The following is a 19,181-nucleotide window of genomic DNA, read 5'->3' as shown; positions in this document are numbered from 1 at the left end:
GAACCATAATGGGTTTTCTACAAGAAGATATTTTAAAAAAACAAAAATATTTTTTTACCATTTCAAAATTTAACATTTTCCATGCTTTTCAACATGTATTTTACTGAATGCTTTTCAACATGTATTTTACTGAATGCTTTTCAATGTGTTTTTTACAGCATGCTTTACCAGACATACACAATAATAAAATTTGACAAGTGAACTGTATTATCTTCTACTAATTCCGTGTTTCTGGTCTCCAATAACCAATAAAGATTTTAGAACCAGTCAATTACAAGCAACAATTATTGACTTCCTCCAATTCTATCTTACAGATTACTAGGAATTCTATAATAGCCATTTATAATTTATAAACCTCTGTCAAACAATATTCCTGGCAGAGTTTATAGCTTACTTCCTACAATGTAATTAACACACTTCAGGCCTGCAGTAAAATCGGGATGGTTACCACAGAATGGAATGGGAAACTGACAAAAGAAAGCTCTGTCAAACAATAGTCCTGGCAGAGTTTATAGCTGACTTCCTACAATGTAATTAACACACTCCAGGTCTGTAGTAAAATGCTGGATAGTTATGACAGAATGGACTAGTAAACTGACAAAAGAAACCTCTGTCAAACAATATTCCTGGCAGAGTTTATAGCTTACTTCCTACAATGTAATAAACACACTTCAGGCCTGCAGTAAAATGCTGGATGGTTACCACAGAATGGAAAAGCAACTGACAAAAGAAACTTGTGTCAAACAATATTCCTGGCAGAGTTTATAGCTTACTTCCTACAAACTCCAGGTCTGTAGTAAAATGCTGGATGGTAACCACAATAATGGAATTGTAATTTCAATCAACAGATGAAAGAAGCCTTTATCAAGCATTAAGCAATGATTGAGATTAGTAGTTCTTAAAGAAGAATAGTACCATGAAATCTGAGACTGCAAATGACTAAAAATTCAACCAAAAAACGAAAGAACATTTGAAAAAACAAGGCATATATTGTACCATTAGAGAAGTAATTCTTTCCAAATTTATGATTATGAATTCTGCTTTTTATATATAACAAATCAAAACAAAAAATGCAAAAGGATCTTTATTGCATTAATATTTTTATTTAATTTATTTTGTAGTAATCAAAAAGTATGAAAAGATGACATCCAAAGTTTAATTCTTCTTTCTTTCAAAATAGGACTGAATATTATTTGATAAATATTGAATTAAGTAGGCACTCCATAAAATGTTTATAATTTAACTGGCCATAAAAACACTTGACATTCATCCTGTAACACTTTAAATTTGTCACTGAGTGTTTTACCAGAACAAGTTAAACTCTTTGTTTAGAAAAGTTTGTGTTTATGTTTCCCACAGAAGAATCAAGGCCATGAATTTACAAGCTGTTTCCGATAATTTGCACATTTTTAAGGGAAAAACAAAACTTGTACATTTGTAAGGGAGGTAAGTTAAAACTTGAACTTTTGTAAGGGAGATAAGTCTAAACTTGAACTTCTGTAAGGGAGATAAGTCTAAACTTGAACTATTGTAAGGGACATAAGTCAATACTTGAACTTATGTAAGGGAGATAAGTCTAAACTTGACCTTCTGTAAGGGAGATAAGTCTAAACTTGAACTTATGTAGGGGAGATAAGTCTAAACTTGAACTTCTATAAGGGAGATAAGTCTAAACTTGAACTTCTGTAAGGGAGATAAGCCTAAACTTGAACTTCTGTAAGGGAGATAAGTCTAAACTTGAACTTCTGTAAGGGAGATAAGTCTAAACTTGTACTTCTGTAAGGGAGATAAGTCTAAACTTGAACTTCTGTAAGGGAGATAAGTCTGAACTTGAACTTCTGTAAGGGAGATAAGTCTAAACTTGAACTTCTGTAAGGGAGATAAGTCTAAACTTGAACTTTTGTAAGGGAGATAAGTCTAAACTTGAACTTCTGTAAGGGAGATAAGTCTAAACTTGAACTTCTGTAAGGGAGATGTCTAAACTTGTACTTCTGTAAGGAAGATAAGTCTAAACTTGAACTTCTGTAGGGCAGATAAGTCTAAACTTGAACTTCTGTAAGGGAGATAAGTCTAAACTTGAACTTCTGTAAGGGAGAAAGTCTAAACCTAAGCTACTGTAAGGGAGATAATTCCAAACGTGTACATTTATCAGGGAGATAAGTCAAAACTTGTACATTTGTAAAGGAGACAAATCCAACTTGAACATTTATAAAGAAGTAGCTAGCTGAGATAAGTCAAAACTTGTACATTCAAAAGAGAGATAAGTAAAAATTTGTACATTATAATTAACTCAAATGTTTATTGCCATTTATAAAGTAACATGTATCCACATCCTAAACATAGATTATTTTAAGTTACACTTAAACATTGTCCTAAAGCTTATATAAACTATAATAGCTGTCAACATTCTAGTCTGGTGGATAGTCGTCTCATTTGCTTATTTTTATATATGAACTTTGTGAAATTGACAAAATGAAACCTCTGGCTCCAATTATCATTCAAGTTGTCATGTCAGACGTTGCTTGCTAATTAATTCATACATCTTTTATACATGTACCATAATATTGATCATAGTAGTTTGTTCAACAGTTTTATATATATATATATGTATATATCTATCCATCAAAATTAATCATTCAGTACTAAAGTGCTATTGAAGATATATTTGTATACACCTGATATCACTTATTGTCATGCTTCATTAAAAATGTTCTTCAAAGGACAATTATAAGCCACATTCTGATTTGCTATAAGACGCAAGACCAATATAATGATAGGAAGGACAAACAAAAAGAGAACAATGTAATTTCTTTACTGTAAGGAGTAGAGCTGCTAGAAAATATACTATCCTGTTATCCTTATCCCTAATTGTTAACCAGAGTGAACAGATATCATACTTCTCTTCAGTGCAGGCCAAAATGAAAAAAAATGTAACTGCTTTTTTGCATAATTCTATACCCCCAATTACACCCCCCCCCCCCTTTCCATAAAAAAACAGATATCATACTTTTCAATCAAGTGCAGGACAAAACAAGAATGTTTCCATAGTACATAGATGCCCAACTCCCATTATCATTTTCTATGTTCAGTGAACCGTGAAATTGGGATAAAAAAATGTAATTTGGCATTTAAATTAGAAAGATCATAACCTAAGGAACATGTGTACAAAGTTTCGAGTTGATTGGACTTTAAATAAATCAAAAACTACCTTGACCAAAAACTTTAACCTGAAACTTGCACTAACATTTTCTATGTTCAGTGGACCGTGAAATTGGGGTCAAAAGTCTAATTTGGCAATTAAATTAGAAAGATCATATCATAGGGAATCATATTATAGGGAACATGTGTACTAATTTTGAAGTTGATTGGACTTCAACTTCATAAAAAACTACCTTGACCAAAAACTTCAACCTGAACAAATGAATGAATGAATGGAAGGAGGGACAGACGGACAGACCAGAAAACATAATGCCCCTCTACTATTGTAGGTGGGGCATAAAAAATTGCATACCCTTTTTTGCATAATTGTATACCCCCAATTAACCCCCCAACAAACAGATATCTCACTTCTGAATCAATGTGTACTAAACTACTACTAATAACATTACTGCTCCATATCATAAAGAAAATTCATTTCATTTCCTTGTGGAATCTAACAATATCTAAGCCACAAATCGATTGTCATTCCAGTATCATTCCAGTAACATGTCTTGTTTAAATTAACTCGTTCTGATGTGTGCATTGTCAAGGAGAAATCTTTCCACTTCTTATTTAGGCTTAGGGACAATTTCCCAACACTGATTATTAAGTTATAAATTACAAATATTCCAATGCATTTAATACTAATAAGTTATTACAGGGGTAAAATAAAGGGACACATTTACTCCTATTAACCTTTTACTGACTGAAATTTTTATTTTATTTTTACTTTTATCATATTTAAATGTCTTTTATGTGTGAGTGTCTAACAACTTGACATGTGTTCTCATTCTAGTGTTTTATTTTTAGCTTTATTTAAAAAAAGAAGATGTGGTATGATTGCCAATGAGACAACTGTCCACAAGAGACCAAAATGACACAGAAATTAACAAAATTCTATAAGTCACTGTACGGCCTTCATCAATAAGCAAATCCCATACTGCATAGTCAGCTATAAAAGGCCCCGAAATGACAATGTAAACGATTAAAAGGAGAAAACAAACGGCGTTTTTTATGTACAAAATATGTAATACATAAACAAACGACAACCACTGAATTACAGGCTCCTAACTTGGGACAGACACATACAAACATTAGGTCGTTCCACATATGATACATGTGCGGGTGTCTAACAACTTGACATGTGAAATATCATTAATACTTTATATCATTACACATATCAGTTTTAACATATAATGTTGCTGTCTGCTTGGTTATTTAGGTGTAACTTAAAACAGCTGTATTGTTTATTATTATTAATGATGACTTGATGAGGCTCTATAGGGAACCATCAGATACTTACAAGTGTAAAGTTTGGCAGTAGAAACAAAAACTATCTTGTTTACACTTTGCCAAATTCTGGTTTACTGTACATTCAGAAATTAAAGTCAGGTTTCTATTAATGAAAATTATTGTAAAGGTGAGTATCGCAAAATCAACAACTTTGAAATCTGATGCTTATACATTGTATCCTTATATTGTATCAAAACCTATCCATTGAGCTATAATATTGACAAAACTATAAATTATGTATATAGTCAAAGACTTCGTATTGTATCAATAAATGTTAAGTTTATACAAAGCAAAAGTACAGTGTTATGTGACTAGAAGAAAACGGTAAAATCAATGCTGTATTATAAATAATTCTCATATAAAACTTAATTTTCTAAGTGACATCCCTCTTATAATCAAAGTGTCATCTCTCTTATAATCAAAGTTTACAAAACTTGAAATCAATCAAATGTTTTGTTCAGTTCTTATGTAAATTAAACCAGTAAATATTGTGTGCAATACATTATAAAGTGTCTATACTTATATGTCAAGTTTGTAGATAAATTGATCAGAGACATAAAATATCTGTGTTTAACATCAAATTCACAAGATGACAAAAAAACTTAACAATTTGACAAAAAACAACCACTAGTGATGAAGTTCCTGACTAGGGACAGACACATGTACTTGTGGTGGGGTTAATTAAGTTTGCTTTTTATTATCATCAGACAGATCAAGGGGGAGGGGGAGGGGAGTCCTAGGATAAACGTATTTACACTTTTGGTATTTAGCTGTATTTTGCCTCCGAATGACCCTATATCACCTCCGAATAACCTTTTGACGTCAAGCAACAATCACTTTTTAGTTGTGACGTCAAATGTTTTGAATTATGAAGTCAAAGTTTACGGGAACCTGTGTGATGTTATGTAATGGCGGACAAATTTGCATACAAGTGTAAATACGTCTATTGGAAACCCCCTTTTTTGGGGAAGATCAATGCATTTAAATGGGGACATAAAGTTGGAAGCCCCTTTTATCCTGGGTTTGGACCCCCCTTTTTAAATGGCTGGATCCGCCCCTGAATATCTCAATTGTCTCCTTTTCAATCATGACCAGTGCATTCTAAATTAAAATGAAATAATGTGTATTCGTTTAATTGAGTGGGTACCAATTTTTTTGATGATGGAGAAAAATATTGGTGGCTATTTGATTTTGCAGTTTTTCAAACGATTATGTAGCAGCCAATAGAATATTTTTTACTTCATTTAACATTCAAATTCCTGGTTACCCAATACCCACAAAATCAACAAAATTCATACATCACAAAATATAATGAATTCTGCACAGTAGTTGGCAATCATACCACATCTCCTCCTTCTAATAAGTGATTAAGTCAGTACATAAAAAACACTCATAGATAATGATATATATTTTATAACAACAAACACAATTACCCACAAAACATGAGAGGGGTAGTTGGGGTCTCATCATGAATTTTCCAGAAAAAACAGTGCCAAAACCTGAATTCCTGTTGAAATAATATGTCCCTTCCTACATTAGCATTCATAATCCTGAAATCCTGTTGAAATAATATGTCCCTTCCTACATTAGCATTCATAATCCTGAAATCCTGATGATTCCGCTTGTTATTCCTGAATTTTTGTGAATTAATCGACTCAATCCTGCAATCCTTAATAGGTTTAACCGTTATGAGCCTCAAACAATAATAAACAATATGACTTCAAAGAATGTTCACTCAACTTACTGATATAAAACAGTGGTACACTACAATACCTGTTTTAGTTAGTTAGCTATCATGTTTTTATATCTTACATTTTGTGGTTATCATTAAATGTAAATAATTTCAGCATTCAACGAAATCTTAAAACAGATAGAAAAATATTTTGACAATGGTTTAATTAATTTGAGAAATTTGAAGATTTTGTTTACCTTAAAGAGACCTCTGATTTCATTGTGTTGTAAGTTTGCTGTCACTTCAGTTTAAAATTCTTTCAATCTAATTCTTTACTTTATCTTCTTATCAAGGTTTTTAACAAAAGTATAACACTGATTCAAAATATGTATAAATATTGAATCTAATTTAAGTTGTTCTTTGTTAATCTAGAGTGAAAACACTGTAATTAAAGACCCTTTCATATAATATCACTCACATAACTAACATTACTAACAAATACCAAAGATTACAAGTATTCACTGCGAAAAATCAAAACCAAAACATTATTTGTCTACTCAATTCTTTTTTCAGAGTTTTCGAAAAGTAGTGGTCTGAGGGATTTGACCACAAAAAGTTGGAAAGGACCAAAACTATTTGGAAATTTTGTAATAGAAATAGTAGTGAGGACTGGCAGTTTCTCTTTAGGGACCACCAGATATAAAAAGATTTGAGAACTCTGATAAAATAATATAAAATTGAATAAAATTTTAGGTAATGGTGTTAAGTTGACTAATTCCCAATACATGTACTACAATATTGGTCCCAGCACAACACTAAATCTATATTATTTATTGCCTAAAAAGGCAGATAATCAAATTTTCTTGAGCTCATTTTTAAACAAATATTTGAAGAATCAAATACAGAAGGGCAAGAATTCAAACGACTTCTTCAACTAATAGTCCGTAAACTAATAATCAAAACTTGTCCATATATGCCTCTATAAATTTGTGAAAATGTTCACTAGGTGTAATCAATGTTTACTGGTCTGTGGCATCGGACTAGCGGATAATAGTGCAGACTGTTAGCATTGAATCAAATTAACAATTTCCTTTGTAAACAAAATCTTAACATTACTAACCTTAATATTCTCAATTATCAAACAGAATCAGTGTCTATTTCACCAATTATTAAATCAATTGCTGCGTCTATTTTACTAATATTTACATCCATCCATGAAATAGCATGTTATATACTGTTGTCTATTTCAATCATACACTTCACTTCGTCCTTATAATGTTTCCTTCCGTTTACAAGTCAGACTCCCAAACAAATATCAACAAATACACAAGGTGTATAAAATATTGGTAAAATTATAAGGATCTTAACAACAATAAATGTTAATTTTATGTAATTCTTTGTAAATGTTTCACTGGTATACTGATATCAAAGTTTTCACCTGGACGCCTTACAACAGATGTAATCTTAAACATATTATTTATCAATTTATTTCATGCTCAGAAGGTAAGGGGGTCCAAAGGGGGGATCAACATGATATATATTGCAAGACACAATTAATAATTATAAAATCAACCTTCGATCAAAACAGAAATTTTTGCCATATTTTTAATAATGCCAAAAATAAGTGACAAAATAGGTATCACAAAATTAAAAGCCCCTGCTTTAAATATTCAATTTATTATTTGCAGCGTTTACTTCAATTAGGATTATAAATCTCACATTGTTGTTCTTTCTCCAAAATATTATGATTACAAATTACAAATATCCATGCAAACATTCTAAATTTACATTATCTGCAAGAAATTCTTCAGAATTTAAACCAGGGAAGTTCATCATTGTCTATGAAGTAATACAACAAAGATCTGCTTTCAACTGGCATAATGATGATTAAAATGAATTTATTGATCCTTTCCAAATAGATCTGATTAATTCAATAATTTAGAGAGTACCCATACATATGCCACTATAATAAGCAGATACATGTAAATTTTCAGAAAGACTATGGAGCACTTCATGTATGTCTAAATATAGAGTTGAGAAAGTCAATAATGAAATAAATGGGGAATGTGTCCATAGGGACACATATGATGCCCTTTCTAGCATATAACATTATAAAGGTACATAACTCTAGAACTGTTAAAGTAAGGCTACCAAAATTGACCTGAGTTTTATGGTAATTACCATTATGTATAAGTATCATAATATTTGGGTTAGGCAAACTAAAGTTAGAGAACGAAAACCAATTTCGTGATGTACGGACAGCTTACCGATGTTAATACATTCTATAGGACTACATTTTTACTTACTTTCACTGTGTCTGTCATGGACCAGATGTTGGTACACATTATGTGGAACCTCTGAAGATCTAAAGTACCATTTGACTGTAGCTACTAATGTGTCTTTCTTTGTCTAAAACAATAAGATTTTGAATGACTTCACACAAATAATATAAACAAGGTGTTATTTTCTTTAAACCATATATTATAACATACCATTATAACTTTAAAAACAACCTCAGCTATCATAAATATGTCCAGTATTTTTTAACTGTGGGTTGTTTTCATACTTCAGTGTTTTCCATTCGGCATTTAAGCCGGGTGTGCCGACCACCTTCTTTTCAAAGCCGACCACCTTTCCATTTTAGGAGGTGGTCAGCTTTTTTTCAAATTCCGGATTTTTTTCGGTTCCGCACCGTAAAATTTTAAATACTTATCGCGCCTCGCAGATTTGTTTTCATTGACAAAAATGAAAAATGAGACTACTTGGTCTGGATACTAAACATCCTAAAAAGAGGAGGAAAGTTTAAGACTATTATATATATATATATTTAATGTGTTATGTAGGTGACTCAGCATAAGACATTCGAAATTATCACTTCTTATTTAGATAATTTTAGATTTTAAACTAGCCTTTTGCGTATAGTATAAATTGACATTTTGTGTATATAATATTCTGGTGGATGGAACTATTATTTGTGTGATAATTCAATATATATTCGTGGTGGTGGATGTTACTCCAGCTATAATTGGAGGTGTGCCTTGACCGGCAGAATTTATTATACAGATTACAGATTACAGAATGGTGGATCGTTAAATTTCACAATCTCGACAACTCTGCATGGGAGATTGTAAATTTCAATGTTTTCTTTTATTAATCGGGGGAATGGAAAGGCAGATGACGATGGTGATAAGGAAAATTCTAAGCTATATAAGTCAACTAAAACGGATAGTTGAATTGAAGTGGTTGAAATTGAAAAAAAGTATTAAAACAACAGAAAAGGCACACAGGCGATCGCGAAGATAAACATGTTGGGAATAATCCCAAAATGAGGGATATCCCTTAAATGAGGGACTGTCCCTCAGGCAAGGGTAATATTATTGTTGAGGAAAAGAAAAAGAAAACTTAGATTTTTTACCTTAAAAGGAGGGAAATCGTTTTATTTGGTACACCTTTTCTAAAAGAGTGTCCATAGTGATAAAAAGGCCAGAAACAAATATGTGCTCATTTGTTTCTCTTGAAATGTACCCCTCATAAAAGGGATAGTCATTACATTGAGAGGTTACCTGTCATTTGAGGGGTGGTGATAAATATGAACAGGACTTTATATGGATAATCGTCATTGAAGGATATTACTGTTCTGTGTGCCAAAAATACATCACTAAAGCGAGGAACAGGACAGAAACTTGGTTCGATAGGCCATGCATTCACAGACTTCATAGGAAGTCCTGCAAAAGCCATTATGGTCTACTATCCCAGATGCACAAAACTAATTTGCTAAATCATTTAATGAGAGGCTAGCAGTGATAGCAGAAGAATGGTTCAATTCCATTAAATGTGAATACAATACTTATCCTTCTATTTGTGACCCCAACCCATAGTAAAACTGAAAAAAATAAACCCGGTTGAAACTATCAAATCACCCGGTTGCAAACGTTTTTTTCAAAACACCTACCTAAGTGAAAAAAGGAGAACACTGACTTAATTCTGAAATTCAGTCTGAAATTGTACCATTAATTAATTTAGAAAAAAGATATTTGAATTTCTAAGTGAGTGCAAATTTATATTAAAAATGGTGTAAAATTTTAAACCATCTTTCAGAAAAGGATTGCTCTAATAATAAATTTTTAAATTCACATATAAAACACATTTAATATTTCTGTGTTCAAAGGGACATAACTCAGGGTTATGTCAACATCATATTTAGATCTGCCTGTCTAATTAAAAGGGACATAACTCCGGGTTATATCAACTTCATATTTAGATCTTCCTGTCTAATTAACAGGGACATAAAACTGGGCAATGGATATGAGTCTCTTCTTCTATAACACATGTCACTCAAAAGCAAAGTTCGCAAAAAGGGGTGGTTCTAAGGATTTGACCTCAAAATTTTACAAAGAACCGACACAATTTAAGTAATTTGCATTAGAAATAATAGTGAGGACCAGCAGATTTTCTTCAAGGACCACAAGGGAAAAAAGGTTTTGAAAACTCTGCTAAAGAGCTAGTTCACTCAGATAGACAGACAGTAATAATTCCAATATATATATACCCCAGAATAATCTATTAAATCAATAATTAAAAATAATATATTTATTTTAAATTTTTGGTGAGAATCACCATTTGTTTTATTCATATTTATTTAATTAAGTTTGTTCATTTTATAAAGAATTAGATTTGTTTAAGAGTATATATTGACTTTCAGAATCATTATATTTTTGGTAATATTGTCATAATTGTGTTGTTGAGATGCTGCATAAACAATTTTTCACCCAATATCTCCTTTTTTTATGTTTTCTAAGGACATTTTTTAGAATCTTTGAACAAATAATAACATCATCAAGACATCAGCTTTATATTGATTGGGTCTTTATTTGCCTATGTAAATCACACTCAGACTATGAGTCCTAACTAATGGATGATTTCACAGTGAATTACTATACAGAAGAAAGCTCTCAAACAGCAGAATTGACTTTTTATTGGAGGCTTATGTTTGGAAATGACTGGGAATTGTAACACAACTTATCAACCATTATCTGATGAAGATTCCTCGTTCTGGTCAAATGATGAGGGAGACATTGTACTAGGAAAATAAATGTTTGAGACTGCTATTAATCAAATGAAGACAAGCATAGAATTTTCAGCTGATTTTTTTTTCAAGAAAAGGAGAAATTATTTATAGATGGCCAGAAGTGTACTAGTTATTCCTTAGACTGAGGCTCCCAGTAAGTACTCAGCAAAGTCCTTGGCTGAAAATATCTTAAACAGGTTTTTTAATAGACTCCTGCTCTTAGAGTTTTAATAAAAGAACACTGTAAACCATCTTTTTTTCGTGGATACTTTATTTCGTGTTTAGTACTTACTTTCCCATTCTGAGCCCGAGAAGATTTAATTTCGCAATTTTTAAGATTTGCTTGCTGTTGTTGAATATGGGAAGATCCAAGTTTTACATATTCAGGTTGATTTATATTCTAGTTACTTTTCTGCTCGCGGAAGTCACGAAAATAGCTTGCATGCAAAAATTAGTTGATTTACAGTACCCATGCTAAGCAAGCCTTGTAAATATGGGGGAGTCAATGTATTAATTCAAACCTATTGACATTTAGTGTTCCAAGAACAGTGAATGTGACACATTCCAAATTTGAACTTGATCAGGGATTTATAGCAATTAGTATCTTGTATAAGTATAATAGCATTTGGTTTAGGAAAACAAAAGTTATAAATCTGAAACCAATTGGAAGTATGGACAGATATACAGACAGACAAGGGTAAACATTGAATTTAATCCTTCCTCCTAAGTAATCATGCTGGACTGTAGACAATTAGCACAACTGCAGTATATACATTATATTATTACACACAGATCATGCAAAACAAACCAGCTAGATTTACAGTTTGTCTATTTATACTCACCAATCGAAATTCTTTAATACCACAAACATAAAATGGTTGGTCAACATTTGAATTCTCAAGATAAACACAATCTGCAAATAAAAGTATAAAATCAGCCTGATTGCCATGTAAGACACAAGCACTTATTGGTGATAATTGACGCAAAACTCTTTAAAACTGCATTATATCTACAATCTACAATATATCTACAAAGCTAACAGATACATATTTACTTATTGTTTCTGATAGTTTTGTACTTTTTCTGGACATATATTTTTGTAAAAAATAAATGGGGAATTTGTCCATTGGACACAGATGATGCCCCCCCCCCCCCCTTTTTGCATATAATGTTTTAAAGGGAAATAACTCACGAACTGTTTAAGTAACGCTAGTCCAGGGTTCTCGCTAAGGATTTTTGAAGGTAGGTCCAGGGACTCACCATTTTTGTTCATATTGAGTCCAACACCAAGAAAAAAGTATTTTATTGAAATACAATGAAATATTTTAGTCTCCATAGCGTAACAGAGCGATGAAATGACATTAAATTCTTATCACTTTTACACTTTTGCTATAAAATGATATATGTGTTTACCTGTGTTCAGTTTATAAAATATTTCAATCTTGATGCATCTGTGGACTCACTAGTTTTGAAAATGGTGAGTCCAGACAGATTTTGATGAGTCCAGGACTTGTGGACTTGCCTTAGTGAGAACCCTGCGCTACCTAATTTGCTGCACTTTATCTGAGATTTTTGGTAACAAGCATTGTGTATCATTTCATAGCATTCAGTTGTGGCAAACTTCATATAAATTAAAGAACAGGAACAAAAAATTCACCAATTTTTCCATTTGTAAAGAGATATTACTTTAAAATGGTAAAAGTGACCCCACCAAAATTTCATCTTGATCTGTGTTTTGTGGTTATTAGCATTGTGCATACGGTTCATAATATTTGGTTAGAGAACATAAACGTGGTCATGCATTTTTATAAAAAGAAATTGAAAGACACAAATTATAAGTCTTCCATAAATTTGCTTCAAAACATAGAAAGAAAAGATATTCCGTAGATGTTTCTTCAATCATAAAAAATCATAAAAAAAATAAGATGAACATGTAAACATTGTTCTGCTAAGACCTATGCTTCCCTAATGGCCACCTCATGATTAAAACTGTAATCACTAGCCAGTCAACCCTGAGGTTGTGAGATCAGACCCAGCTCGTGCCGGTGCAATTAACTCCAATCTTAATTAACCAGGGTTGTCAGTTTTTTTATCAAAGTTCTGTGGTTTTTTTCTGGGCACTCCAGCTTCCTCCACCAATAAGGACCCCTTCTTAGTATAGGCATTCAGTTGCCCCCCACATATGAATATTTCTGGATCCGCAACTGATGTACATGTATACAAATCCTGTAGGAAGTGGAAAGTTTTGAAATAAGCATAAGATATCAAACTAAATATCTATAATGTAATTACCTCCCTTTCGATATTTGATGTCATCTTCTGTAGTGTACGAGACAATCTTTTCTCCTACTTTAGTAATGACACCTGAACAGCGCCATCGTGACCCTTTCTTCTGCTTCTTTACTGGGATTGTTATAGCGCCATCTGGTGTCTTGATGTCTTCTGATGTCTGTGAGCTCTCAGGTGATCGATAACCTACACCATTATTTATCAGCTTGTCTGTTTCATTTCTGTCCATCTATTCAAATTAAAAAAAAAATAATATAAAATATTTACAGAGTAAACCTTACTCCTATAAATCAGTCTATTTTAAGGTGTTTTGGTTTCAGCATATTTATTAATAGTGGATTGGGGAAACAATTTATAGCAACCTATATGAATTTCTTTCCACTTTGCTGGTGCGAGAACTGCCTTGTAGTTGTAGTGGCATTAACCTGCATTTTTCCAAAATCTGCAAGGGTGTCTTTCATGTGTCAGAGATATGGCTCTTTCTTAACACGGGTCAGTCATTTATCATCCCCTTCTGACAGACTATCATCATATTCTCAAGACCATTCTTGCAAATGCTGTCAAGGGTGAGCTGAAAAAATCCAGTCCCAGAAATTTTCTTCCCATCAGAGGGATCAAACCAGAAACTTTTGTGTTAGTACAATTTAGTAATCTGATGTAATAAACACGAGTAGAAGTACGGTAGAGTCCAGTGTTTCTGCGCACCTAAGACTTATGACTTCACTTCTTTCAACTGATAAAACCAATAATTGGATAATGAACAAATTCATAGCATACTTTTATTTCATAAAATCTTGTTTGTATGGTTTTACCCTCAAGATTTTGTGTAATTTGTGTCCAATATTAGGGGAACCCCTGTTTGAGACTTCCTCCAATGTCCAGTGATTTCGTGCACGACTGCCAAAAATAGCTTCTTTGAATAAGGGAAAGAATTTCTACTCTGAAATATGGCTGAATTTGAACCAAACACGCTGCTAAGGATGCAGAGCAAATATTATTTCAATCTGATATAAATTTGACATATAAATAAAACAAATTTTATCTGATGATGTAATTTTTTAATACTGTGGATTCATTATTATTCCTTGAATACCAATTTTCATGGATTTCATGCATACAGCAGAAACACGAAATTAAATGTTCAACGAATAACATATTTTTATTCAGGTTTATATATACAGACTGGACAAAACCACGAAATTAAATATCCTCGAATATGCAAGATTTTCTTAATCCACGAAAATTGGTACCCACGAAAATAAATGAATCCACAGTAGAAGTGAGAAATGGGCCATCATTGGCCATATACATTGTATTGTAAATTACGGGGTTGCAGTTATTATCTAACTGTAGAACTTGTCAATTTTATTGTTTTTTATCCCTTCGAATGGCTAAAACAATAACAAGAACTATTTTATTTGTGTCACTTTGTTTATATGACAAAATCAGGTAATGTGCTGTATCACTGGCAGCACGGACACTAGCTGCGGAATCGTAGCTCTTTAGGTCCTGATGCTATTTTTTTACTATTTGTGGACCGTAACCGTAGCTCTTTAGGTCCTTATGCTATTTTTTGACTATTTGCTGACCGTAAATAGTAAAAAAATAGCATAAGGACCTAAAGAGCTATGGTTCCGCAGCTACACGGACACCAGTGACTCCACTGTAGTCAAACTAATTATGACATCTAGGAGGGCTATTTCTTTTTTTAGCTTTGATGCCTCCTGATTTAAGGCATCAAAGAAAAAAAATATAATAGCCTTACAAGAGGTCATAATTATTTGGACTAGAGGAGGGGGAGAAACTTAAACAAGTGTCGGAATTTTGAATTTTAACTTTCCATTTTGAAACATTTGTTGTCATTTACAGAGATTTATATGAGAGTATTTTAAAATGGACATTCAATCTTCATTTGCAACTTTTATACTTCATAGAGCTTTCATTGTGTATATTTTATAATTTTGTGTTTATCTTTAGAAGACTTCACCGGCGTTTGTTTATCATCATGTTTATATCGCATAATCTTTGTTGTATGACATTTCTTGATATAAATTTTGTGATTACCTTAAAGAAATAGGTATGTCTGCATATTTTCAAATGAATCGTTCAACAATCATGGACATAAACGTGTGTATAAATGCTTTCTTTCAACCTAAACAAAGAAGTATTTTGTTCTTTCCGCCATGAGTTTCAGCTTCCTGTGGGGGCCACAATTTTTCTGTTGAAAGGGAGGCAATCAGCATAAGTTTGTAACAGAGTTATCTCCCATTCTACAATTTCTTTGTGTCAAGACTTTTGTTTCAGTGATATTGTTTCCTTTTTTTCAAAACTACCTCTACCCTTTTTTATTGGGAAAATATGCATCATTTTCTTCAAATTGGGAAATTTAAAATAAACCATGAATTTGACGGAAACTTCAATTTACAGTCCCATGTTCAAGAGTCAAACCCTGACCACGGGGGGTAACTTCGATATTTTTTTGGTAGGGATGTGCCAATTTTGCCTTAAAAAAGTACCCATTTTAATATAAAATTCACTGAAATTCAGTACCTATAGTTATATAAATATTTAAGAAAGAATGACCTATACTTATATACAATATTTTAAATTTGACCCATGCTTATATAAGCACTAACTCATCATCACTCATAATTCATAAATATACCAGCTACCCATAACTTTTTATATGAATTGACATTGTTTGGTGCACATTACAGTCATTCCCAAAAAATGGGTACAATTCGAATGTAGACACTGTTAAAAAATAAATTTCAACTGAGTAGAGAGAGAGTGCTGTTTTCTTCTGTGTCTATATCTAGTCTTTCATTTTTTTAATTTTTACTTACACCATTTTAGTTGTTTTCAAGTTTTAGCATTTTTTGTAAGACAAGGTAAGTATGAACGTATCGGAGGTTAGTTTTGTATAAAGTCATCTTAAAAATTGCATTAGAGAAAAACACAAGATTTAAATCCAGGCTCATGTGAAATGGGTTACATTTACCACCATAGCAAACTGATTTATACGTATTATTCTGTATATATTGAAAGCAAATACCAATTTTAAGGTCTGATTTAATATAGCGTTTAAAAAATAATTCAAATTAGAAGTTTTCACAACTTATTTAGTAATGAATTTAAACTAATAAAATGTTCTGCTGTATAATATTTTAGTTTCATAATACAGCTTCCCAGGAAAAACTCTATTATATATGTTTTGAATCACATGTATATATTTTTTATGCTTGTATTAATCCACAACCCCATCTTTGTTACGGAGGTTAATATCAAACCAGTATCTAAATGCTGATACATAGTAACACTTAACTCTTTAATGCTAGCTTTTCTTAATAATTTATTGACATTACAAACTAAAAAACTGTTTTCCATCAAGTTAAATGTTTCTTTTAGTCAAATGGACTTGTTCTTGTCAAAATCTCCGTAACGATTCATGAACTTTCACTCAAAAATATGTTTTACCTAAACCGAATACTGTTCAACTTAATTGTATTAGCTCCATACAGATAATGTCATCTTCCTTCACACTATAATGTATATATTATACTCAACTATGAAGTTTTGGGGTCAAAATAGTTTCATTTCGGAAATTTCTATCCTCCGTAACGACATTTAAAACCTCCATTACGGACAATTCCAGTTCTTACCAACAGCAAACATATAAATGAATGTAAATATTGGAATTAAATGACAAACAAGACAACAGAAGTAAACATTTTTCTTAGTAAATCCTTATCGAAAAAGAGTAAAGTCCTGTTAGAGAAAAAAACTTTTTTTCCTTAAATTTCTACCCTCCGTAACGTAAATCAATGATCTCGTCTATGATTGACATCACCTTTTGATATTTATTAGTGATAAATGATGGACTGATTTGGTATCTATAACAATGTTCAAGAATTTCAATTGGTATGATCGTGTTTACATGCATGTTTAGGTTTTTTTTTATTTACATAACCTCCGTTACACTGATTAGTCCTAAATGGTCTTGAAAATGTTTGCCATTAACCGCTGTTAAAGTTATGATTGTCGTCGTAATTACACAAGTTGTGTTGTAGACTATTTTACATCTAAGAAAATGGCTGATATAACGTTAATTAAACGTCATAATGTTGCTCACATAAAAGGAACAAACAAGTTAACCAACCTTTCTCAAAACAACATTTTTTTTCTCAAAATCTGTATTTTGTTTGTCTGTTTCCTTTATAATAAATGCTGTCTGCTACAAAAATGACTTTCGGCAGTGTCAGCAGCCGCTGATACTGATAAAAAAGTCTGACAAATTAACTGTAAATAACTGCGTCACGGAGGTTATTTAAACGGAGGTTAGTTTTATTTACATTTTACATGGAAATATGTAACAATATTGTTGAGTTGCTTTCTCAAAACTGATTATTGAGAAGCTTTATGGGTGTTTTCAATGAAATAATCATCATTTGATTTGTTCTTGGTTAGTGCGTTCCAAAATACGCGTTACGTAGGTTGGGTTCATATATGCGACAATCGAAAAAAAGAGAAAAAGAAGATTTTTTTTAATTTTTCGTTTCATTGCAATAAAAGATAAAGGCAGGATTTTAAAATTTTATGTATCAACTTTGCTTAAAGTCACTTTGGGCATGATTTCCAATCATATAAATATGTTTTGACTGTACCTAAAGATACGTTACGGTAGGTTATACGTTTATCGGCGACATTGGTTTGATTGGTAAATCAAAGTGTATATTATAACTTTTGATTCTAAAATATTTTTGTAGATAAAAATCAATATAGTGTCAAATAAAAAAGCAAATATAATCATGATTTAGATGAAATAAAGTATTTTAATTTACACCGATATTTGCCGTATATTGAATAGAAAATCACACAAATATATTTACGATATACATCACAAAAGAATATAATTTTATTTTAGTATACATATTTATCAGTTAGAACACGAAAAAGATTATCTGTGACATATGTTAAGCTTGTATTTTGTGCTTATCAGCCGGCGACACTGTAATTTTGTAATTGTACCCATTTTTTGGGAATGACTGATATGTATATTTTATCGTTATAAATCCGCATGGATTGTTGGATTGGTGTGTAGATCATACACCAAATCACTATTTACAGTTATCGAGCGTAAATGCATTTTAATATAGGATGACACTAAAAAGAGGGTCATTTTCATATAAAATCACGCAAAATTATGACCCATATTTTTGGCACATCCCTGTATACCCAATAATAGGAAGTTGAACCCCCGTGACCCTGACCCCATTTTGTCAGTGATCAAGATACATAAATAGACCCTCAAATGTGCACATAAAGTAATTTTTATAGACAAGAACATTTTATAATTGAGTGTTTTTCAAGGTTTTTTCATGCACAATTACTACTGAGAGTGCACTGTTTGGGAACAAAGTTTTCTTTTTGGGAATAATTTTAAGCCATTTTTTTTCAAATTTCCAGGGGAAAAAGCCTATATTCTCCACTAATTCAAGACAAACAATATCATTGCATTTGTGTGCAAGGCTCATACATTACTCTAAAAGATGATCTACAAAATGTAAAATCATACATGTATATCACCTGTATTATTTTGAAAAAATTGGTTCACTTTTTTAAAATAAATCATTGGCCTCTTTTTGTATTTTCATGATTTCG

The 19,181-nt window shown here is 31.8% G+C and overlaps 1 protein-coding gene across 5 annotated transcripts in view; it reads right to left on the bottom strand.

The window, feature by feature from the left end:
- LOC134692807 (arginine-glutamic acid dipeptide repeats protein-like) overlaps positions 1-15,748 on the bottom strand; it is an 83,404-nt gene extending 67,656 nt beyond the window's left edge. For 4 of the 5 annotated variants that reach the window (XM_063553369.1, XM_063553371.1, XM_063553370.1 and 1 more), the window contains exons 1-4: positions 15,585-15,748; positions 13,524-13,749; positions 12,074-12,144; positions 8,470-8,572 (exon numbers count right to left, since the gene is read on the bottom strand). In XM_063553369.1, coding sequence (XP_063409439.1) covers positions 8,470-8,572; positions 12,074-12,144; positions 13,524-13,749 — 400 coding nt within the window. In that variant the 5' untranslated portion in view covers positions 15,585-15,748. Of the gene's footprint in view, positions 1-7,283; positions 7,553-8,469; positions 8,573-12,073; positions 12,145-13,523; positions 13,750-15,584 lie in introns of those variants that run through there. The other variant, XM_063553374.1, reaches the window with a different exon arrangement.
- Positions 15,749-19,181: the final 3,433 nt, after the last annotated feature.

Source organism: Mytilus trossulus, chromosome 12 (genome assembly GCF_036588685.1).
Source record: "Mytilus trossulus isolate FHL-02 chromosome 12, PNRI_Mtr1.1.1.hap1, whole genome shotgun sequence".
NCBI classification, from domain to species: domain Eukaryota; kingdom Metazoa; phylum Mollusca; class Bivalvia; order Mytilida; family Mytilidae; genus Mytilus; species Mytilus trossulus.
The sequence above is the reverse complement of the archived record's forward strand: the minus strand, read 5'-3'. Positions and strand labels throughout refer to the sequence as shown.